Raw genomic sequence first — 7,826 nt, forward strand, 5'->3', positions numbered from 1 at the left:
TCTTTGCCACGCATCGCCTAAATTGCTTCCAATCGAGCGTGGAAGGAAGTTCCCTCGGTATAGGAATACTTGCAGACCGGCTTTGTTCAGAAAGATAAACACAACCTGTTTGTTTAGTTCTGCGTCCCGTTCCGGATCTAACGCCTGAAAATGCCAGCGAACAAATTAGGTGAGCTATTTCATAGAACTGAATAAGAAACGACGATTAACCTTTAATTGACCGGCACGTGATGGGGCACGCTTGCCGGATCTACTTCTTCTTTTGTTAACGAAACGTTAACAATTTAAAATATTCTTCTCTGGATCTCATCCATCTATAAGAGCGAATTACGTTTTAATCGTAATTGTTTATTTACTTGGCAACTGCATTATTAGGCATAAAATTTAAATTTTGATTAATACGAAATCAAGTTAATAAATTTTCTGTATATAAAATCAAAATATTACTTTATGTTGTAGATTAAAATAAAGAAATATAAATCGAGAGAATTATAATTATAAAAAATTTATGCTACTGGAACAAACATACACAGAATAGAAGAATATCGAAGAAGAGACAAAACATTAAATGATATTTGCATGCTTATATAGATTTTCTAACTGTTTCCTCAATATTTATACTTAAAATATATATATTTTTTTCACATCTTTCGTAATTTCTATTTACAAATAATAATACTTTATAAACAATGACAGAGATACTAATCAGTTTTATGAAATTTTCAGCTCTTTTAAGCGTATCTGACAAGACGGACCTGTTACCACTGGCAAGGAAACTACACGAATTTGGATTGACTCTAATCGCCTCTGGAGGTACCGCACAGGCATTGAGAGACGCCAAGTTACCGGTGCAAGATGTTTCTGAAGTTACAGGAGCACCCGAGATGCTTGGTGGACGCGTCAAGACCCTTCATCCTGCCATTCATGCTGGTAAGAATAAATTTGTTACAATTATAAGTGACTTTATTCATATTTATCAAAATGTTATTTAATTAAGCGCAATAACAACTGTGTAGTAATATGTACGACTAAGCTGTGATGCAATCCTTATAATTTTTACATTCTTATTTTTACCATGACAGGCATTCTCGCCAGGTTGACAGATTCCGACGCTCGAGATCTTCAGAAGCAAAATTATGATCTTATCCAGGTGGTAGTTTGCAATCTCTATCCCTTTGTAAATACCATTTCGAAACCAAACGTGACGGCCGAGGACGCGATAGAGAACATCGATATCGGTGGTGTGACTTTATTGCGCGCGGCTGCCAAGAATCATACCAGAGTTACTGTTATCTGTGACCCGACCGATTACGAAAAGGTCATCAAAGAGATGGACACCGCTGCCGACAAGAATACCTCGTTGCAGACTAGGTAAGCTTGCACGATATAAATGCAGCATTGCAATCTTGCGAGATCCCTTATAAATGTATGTATAATTTCCAGGCAAACTTTAGCCCTGAAAGCGTTCACTCACACCGCCGAATACGACAACGCTATCTCGGATTACTTCCGCAAGCAATATAGCCCCGGTGTCTCCCAGCTCACTCTCCGCTACGGCATGAATCCGCATCAGAAGCCCGCGCAGATATTCACCACTCTGGAGAAGTTGCCGTTGACCGTGCTGAACGGGTCACCTGGCTTCATCAATCTGTGCGACGCGTTAAACGGCTATCAACTGGTAAAAGAATTGAAGTCCGCTCTAAACTTACCGGCAGCGACTTCCTTCAAGCACGTCAGCCCGGCTGGTGCCGCAGTCGGCGTTCCCCTGGACAGTATACAGGCGAAGCTGTGCCAAGTGGACGATCTTCACGATCAGCTCACGCCTTTGGCAGCCGCCTACGCTCGTGCGCGAGGTGCCGATCGAATGTCAAGTTTTGGCGATTTCATCGCATTGTCTGAACCGTGCGACGCTATAACAGCCAAGATTATTTCAAGGTACATGATGCTAATGTCTGATATTAATGCATGATGATAATATTGATACAATATTGGTAATATATTGTATTAATATCTCTCTCACAAATGTAAGATGATAATATAATAACATAATATGTAATATTGATGGTAATATTTATATTAATACATTTCTGTAACTATTTATAGAGAAGTCTCAGACGGCATTATCGCGCCTGGCTACTCGGAAGAGGCTCTTAAAACACTGAAGAAGAAGAAGGGTGGCGCATATTGTGTGCTTCAAATCGATCCTTCTTACGAACCGTCTCCGATGGAACGCAAGACTCTGTACGGCCTGGTTATGGAGCAGAAACGTAACGACGCGATTATCGACAAGTCGGCGTTCGACAATGTCGTCACGAGTCTTCGACTTTGTCCTCTGCCGGAAAACGCTATCCGTGATCTGATCGTGGCCACCATCACCGTAAAGTATACACAAAGCAATTCTGTCTGTTATGCCAAAGACGGGCAAGTAATCGGCACAGGAGCTGGACAGCAATCTAGAATTCACTGTACTAGGCTTGCGGGGGACAAGGCCGATAATTGGTTCGTTATCTTTTTATTATACATATATAAAAAATAAATGGCCAAAGACATGGCAATAGTTATGAAAGTTATCTTGCATTATCTATATATACTTTTATATTATTAGGTGGCTTCGCCAGCACTCAAAGGTAACAGGAATGAAGTTCAAGAAGGGTGTGAAAAGAGCGGAGATTTCTAATGCTATTGACAATTACGTCAACGGGTCCATTGGGAAGGATATGGATGAAGCTACCTGGGCCGCTATGTACGAAGTCATTCCTGAAAAACTGTCGGAGAGCGATAGGATCGAGTGGCTGAAGAAGCTGAACAATGTTGCTCTGAGCAGCGATGCCTTCTTCCCGTTCAGAGACAATGTGGACAGGGCTAGACTTGTAATTATTATTATTATATATTACCTTTATTTTAGATACAGTCGTATACAAATTTAAATTTAAATTTAAACATCAATAAATTAAACGTCACTCGACCGACTTATCTTTTTCATAAATATTAATTTACTATGTTTTATATGTTTTTATAATTCTTTTTCCTCTCGTTACAGAGTGGTGTCAAGTTTATTGCGAGTCCTGCTGGTTCCACAAACGACGCAGCAGTAATCGATGCTTGCGACGAACACGGAATAGTGCTGGCTCACACCGGTTTTCGATTGTTCCATCATTAAATCTAAAATAGAATTTTATACATTGTTAGTATTTTTATACGATGTATCGAGTCGAGAGATTTCTTCCAATTAATGTTACAGCTTTTCAATATGAAAAGAGCGACAACATAAAAGCTATTTTTGTACCGCTTTTTTTACTTCTAATGTCTATTAAGCTTTATATGCGCAGTTACATGTAAAATGTTGAATATAAACGTATATATGCATACATTGTTGTAGCTGTGATCTATCGAAAAATTTATCTCGCATATACTTTGACTTTAGTTCAGTTAAAGTAGTTATATCAGTTTATTTCTAATATCTTCAGATGATCAGATTAAATAACTATGAGTTTCGTAAGTTATCGATTCTACTGACGTCAATCAATTTCCATTTTTTCCCCATTCTTTTGAATGCTCGAAAAATGGAAAGAAACTATTTATAAGCACTAAATATCTTGAGAATGCAAATATGTTGTATATATTACTAATAATTTGTACAATATTTTGTAATTTTTAAATATGTAATGAAGTGTGCATTATTGATACAAAAGTTGTTTTCTAACTATCCCTCCATATCCTATTTCCACACACAAAATAAACGGAAATTATAAAAATTGCAATTAAAAAAATTTTAGCACAAAAATCTAAATCCACAAAAAATCTATAAGTATCAAGAGAATATAATCGACGAGCACTATCTAAAATTCCAAAAATTCCATTGATATTATCCAGAATTTTTTCTTTCCAACAATTTTCTTAATTTCTAAGAATTTTATCAACTTCCAAGAATTTTATCAACGTAAATTTTTTCATTTTTTTAGAATTTATTGACAAAGAATTTTGTAAATTTTTGAGAATTTTATTAACATGAAGAATTTTTCAATTCTTGAGTTTATCAACATAAAGAATTTTCTTTTCTTGATTTATCAACATAAGAATTTTTAATTTCTGATTTATCAACATCAAAAATTTTCAATTTTCAAGACTAAGGAATCTTAAATAATTTAATCTGTACAGTAACATGATTCCATACATGATAAAATACTCAGTAATTCTAAACTCTCCATTCTCAATTCCCAAAATTCTCAATTATCAATTCCCAATACTCAATTCTCAAATCTCAATTCTCTATTCTCTATTCTCAATTCCCAATTCTCTATTCTCAATTCCCAATTCTCAATTCTCAATTCTCAATTCTCAATTCCAAAAATTTGATTGGCTGTCCTATTTTTCGGCCGCCATTATGCGCAATGGCCGCGTTCACCAGACACAACTGTTGAGTTCGCCTTATCAACACTCTGCGCTGATTGGTTGGTTCTAAAAGTAAGAGCCAATCACATTCGACTGCGACTCAGCGGCTTGGTCTGCTGAGCGCGACTAATGTATATCTTTTTACATCGAAGATCAAAGGACTCGAAGGTGCAAAGACTTTCCTCTCTTTGTCGCTCGTCATGTCGATGTACGGCTTTGCGGCGTTCGGTACCCCGCCAAAGTTTTTATTTACAGAAATATTAATTACAATAATAGCGTGATTTATACAAATTTAGAGAGAAGCAAGTCGAGTGATCATGGACGAAGTCGATAACGCCCAGATAATTGTTAGTAAAATATCTACGTAAAACGCTATTTACAAATTCGACCAGATACACAAATATATCACTGACAGTCACAATTTTTTAATACAAAATTAAACGACGTTACATCGTCAAATTATCGTGTAAGTTTACTATCATGTGCAAATTTACTTAGATTATTCGTAATCAATGTTTTACGAATTGTCTGTGAGTTTATTTATGCATCTGGTCTATTTACAAATCTGTACAAATTTGGCTTTAAAACTTAATTGCGTGTCAGAAGTGTTATTTTTTATTACTACAGATATTGGAGGAAATCGGGGAACTTTTATAATTTCATTTTATGATCCTTTTTACTTGCTGAATAACAAACTCCTTGGGTTTTGCAGGTTATCGCGGACGATGTCTGCAGCAGAGCGGGTATCGCGACAACTTGGATCAATAGCAACAGATTCGGGATACACGCGTACAAACATGTGGACAAATCTTCGCCAGGTTGCCAAATAATATAAATATGCAAAAATCATATATATACAGATCTATATTTCTCGATGTGTATATGAGCTAAAAATAATGTAAACTGCTATTTTGCTAAATCAAGAATTTCTTTTAGATGCCAAAAGTAAATTTGCGCCTTGCGATGCCAAAGTACATTTTCTCCGACCGGAAATCATATTATTCTCACCGCTTTTGCGTAAGCTGGTTAACGAGAGCAACGGTATCTTTCTGTCAGTTCAGAAGCTCAAGTCTTCCTCTTCCGGTGACATTAGGCCGGAGCTTCTTAAGCACAGCAAACAATATAGGTCTATATTGAGAGCCTGCGTGGAAAACTTGCAAGAGATACTACCGAAGGAGCCGTTATCGGAAGAGAAGACGATGCTGGAAAATTTTCTCACTATATTTTACCAGGTGGAATGCGTCTGGCATTTAACGGAAATTCTCTACGTCGACGTTGTACCAGGTAAATTGAATTAAAAATATATACGTGAAGTATAATCTACGAAATAATACAGAAATATAAATGTAGATACAAATATTATGTTAGAAAAGCTTCTTTTTGTTTTAAGTACATGGAATCTTTTTTTTTTAAAACGGTGTTTGCACCTTGTTTATCAGGCGACGTTGTGCTACCGCAATTATTGGAGTGGATCAGCTTTCATTTTCCCTCGAGAGAACTGGCGGCGTCAAAAATTTTGTCGCAGAAGACGATCGGTGCGGATTTAGAAAATCCGAATTATTGGGAGGCTGTGATGGGCTGTGCGTTCCACGGTAAATTAAATATAGTTTGCCGCCTCCTGGCGATGCACAGCAAAGCGGACCATTCGGCGTTCGTTACTGCGGACAATATTATTAGAACAATGCCCGTGTACAATGTATACGGCGGATATTCTGTAAACGAATTTATTATGCGATGGAAGCACTGGCAAATGGATCTTTGCTCAAATCTAGAGACCAACTACTTCGTTATAGATAGCAATTTGGAGATGCTTATGAAGGTAAAGGAATATTAATGGTTTTTCTCTATTTTCAACGTGAAAGGTAATATTTTGGCTTTGCAGTTGATATCGGGAGACGAATCGGTATTGTGGGAATATTCCATGTATACGGAAGCGTGGTACGAATTATTGGCAGCAAAGTTATTTTATTCAGCTCCCTGCTGCAAACAGATGGAACTTTCGCGCTACGCAAACAGCGTGGTCGAAAGATGGCAAGCTAATAGACATCTAGATCGTGTAATCCTTGCTTTAATGGAAAATGATTTGTATCAGGTTATCAAAGAGATACAATATATGAGCGATAACGGCTGGTTCGCAGCCCACCTGATGGACCTGTTGTACAAGTGTGGAAAATTAAACATTTTCAGCAAAGAAAAGACCAAGTGGGTAGAAATGCAAGTTGAGAAATAATTATAATTATCAGTGAATTATATTATCTTGTTACAGCGTGACTGCCCAGCTTCATGAATCCCTCATATTGGAGTACGGCACTACATTGATGAGCCAGCGTTCATTGTGGCAGTGCGGCGCGAGTTACTTGATACATTGCCCCACGCAAGGTTTAGCTAGGCTGGAGATCCTGTTGCAGTCGCTACCAACGGGCACGGAGGCGAGAATCAACAAAATCATTGACGTCGCGCGGGACAATAATATGCCGCACGTTGGTAAAATTCGACCTCTCTCTCTCTCTTTCTCTTTGTCTCTCTTGGCTCGAAGAGATTTATAATAACTAAAAAAAAAGATTCTTAGTCACTAGCATATGCAAGATCCAAGGAATGAGGAGCATAAGACAGGGGAGATTGGGCAACGCTCTTACGTGGGCGCTCAAGGCACACGACGGCAATTTTACCACGTACATCGCGGACCAATTTTTGAAGCATTACGCGGAATACGGGGAATTGGAATGTCGCGATCTGCTCGAGAACTTGGGCTCCTGCATGTTGGCCAGCGACAGACTCACATTTTTAGGTAAAAGAGTTATATGTAATCGCCAACGAGAATGAATAATGATGAATATTTCTCTAACGTATAACAATGTAATTATTTGTCGTCACACATATAAATCGTATATTGTAATTGATATAAAATTTTATAGGCAAATATTGTGAGTTTCATCATGTGTACGGAATGGACGAACATCGCGAAGCGGCAAGCCTACTGGTGTCTCTTCTAGTTTCGAATTTGACGCCGAAGTAGTAAGTTATTCGTTTCAAGGATATTTACGATTATACATGAAACTCGCAATTTAATTCGTAAATTTTTGTTTCTCAGTTTTTGGTCCATTTTGCTCACGGACGCTATACCGCTGTTGGAAGCGGAAGACGTAATCTTTTCGTCCAACGATTGCTACGAGTTACTACGTTGCGTAGAGGCTCATGGGGACGATCCGAAATTTCAAGACAAGGTTACCGCCTTCCGACTAGCCGTTGCACGAAATCTCGCACGAGCTTTAAGTTTAGAAGGCTGCCAGGCCGATCATTGACCGCATTCACTGTTGTATTATCTATTGTATAGTGATATCTCCAATATCTTCCTTTAATAAATTGTAATTAAATTTACAAATACATTTTCTAATTATACGATCTTTTTTTTCTAATTGAGTCAGTTAGTTTTT

The 7,826-nt window shown here is 37.7% G+C and overlaps 2 protein-coding genes across 2 annotated transcripts; both read left to right on the forward strand.

Annotated features, from left to right (window-relative positions):
• Positions 1–22: 22 nt before the first annotated feature.
• LOC139819002 (bifunctional purine biosynthesis protein ATIC) lies at positions 23–3,368 on the forward strand. Its single transcript, XM_071788118.1, has 7 exons — positions 23–169; positions 727–930; positions 1,083–1,371; positions 1,444–1,935; positions 2,104–2,499; positions 2,606–2,870; positions 3,041–3,368. Exons 1-7 carry the CDS (start codon positions 151–153, stop codon positions 3,158–3,160), a joined length of 1,785 nt encoding a protein of 594 aa, XP_071644219.1. The 5' UTR covers positions 23–150; the 3' UTR covers positions 3,161–3,368.
• A 1,210-nt stretch (positions 3,369–4,578) lies between these two features.
• Positions 4,579–7,798, forward strand: Nup75 (nuclear pore complex protein Nup75). The gene is made up of 9 exons (XM_071787865.1): positions 4,579–4,739; positions 5,105–5,210; positions 5,329–5,676; positions 5,832–6,211; positions 6,275–6,594; positions 6,659–6,876; positions 6,962–7,180; positions 7,308–7,407; positions 7,484–7,798. Exons 1-9 carry the CDS (start codon positions 4,710–4,712, stop codon positions 7,692–7,694), a joined length of 1,932 nt encoding a protein of 643 aa, XP_071643966.1. The 5' UTR covers positions 4,579–4,709; the 3' UTR covers positions 7,695–7,798.
• Positions 7,799–7,826: the final 28 nt, after the last annotated feature.

Source organism: Temnothorax longispinosus, chromosome 9, assembly GCF_030848805.1.
Source record: "Temnothorax longispinosus isolate EJ_2023e chromosome 9, Tlon_JGU_v1, whole genome shotgun sequence".
Lineage (NCBI taxonomy): Eukaryota > Metazoa > Arthropoda > Insecta > Hymenoptera > Formicidae > Temnothorax > Temnothorax longispinosus.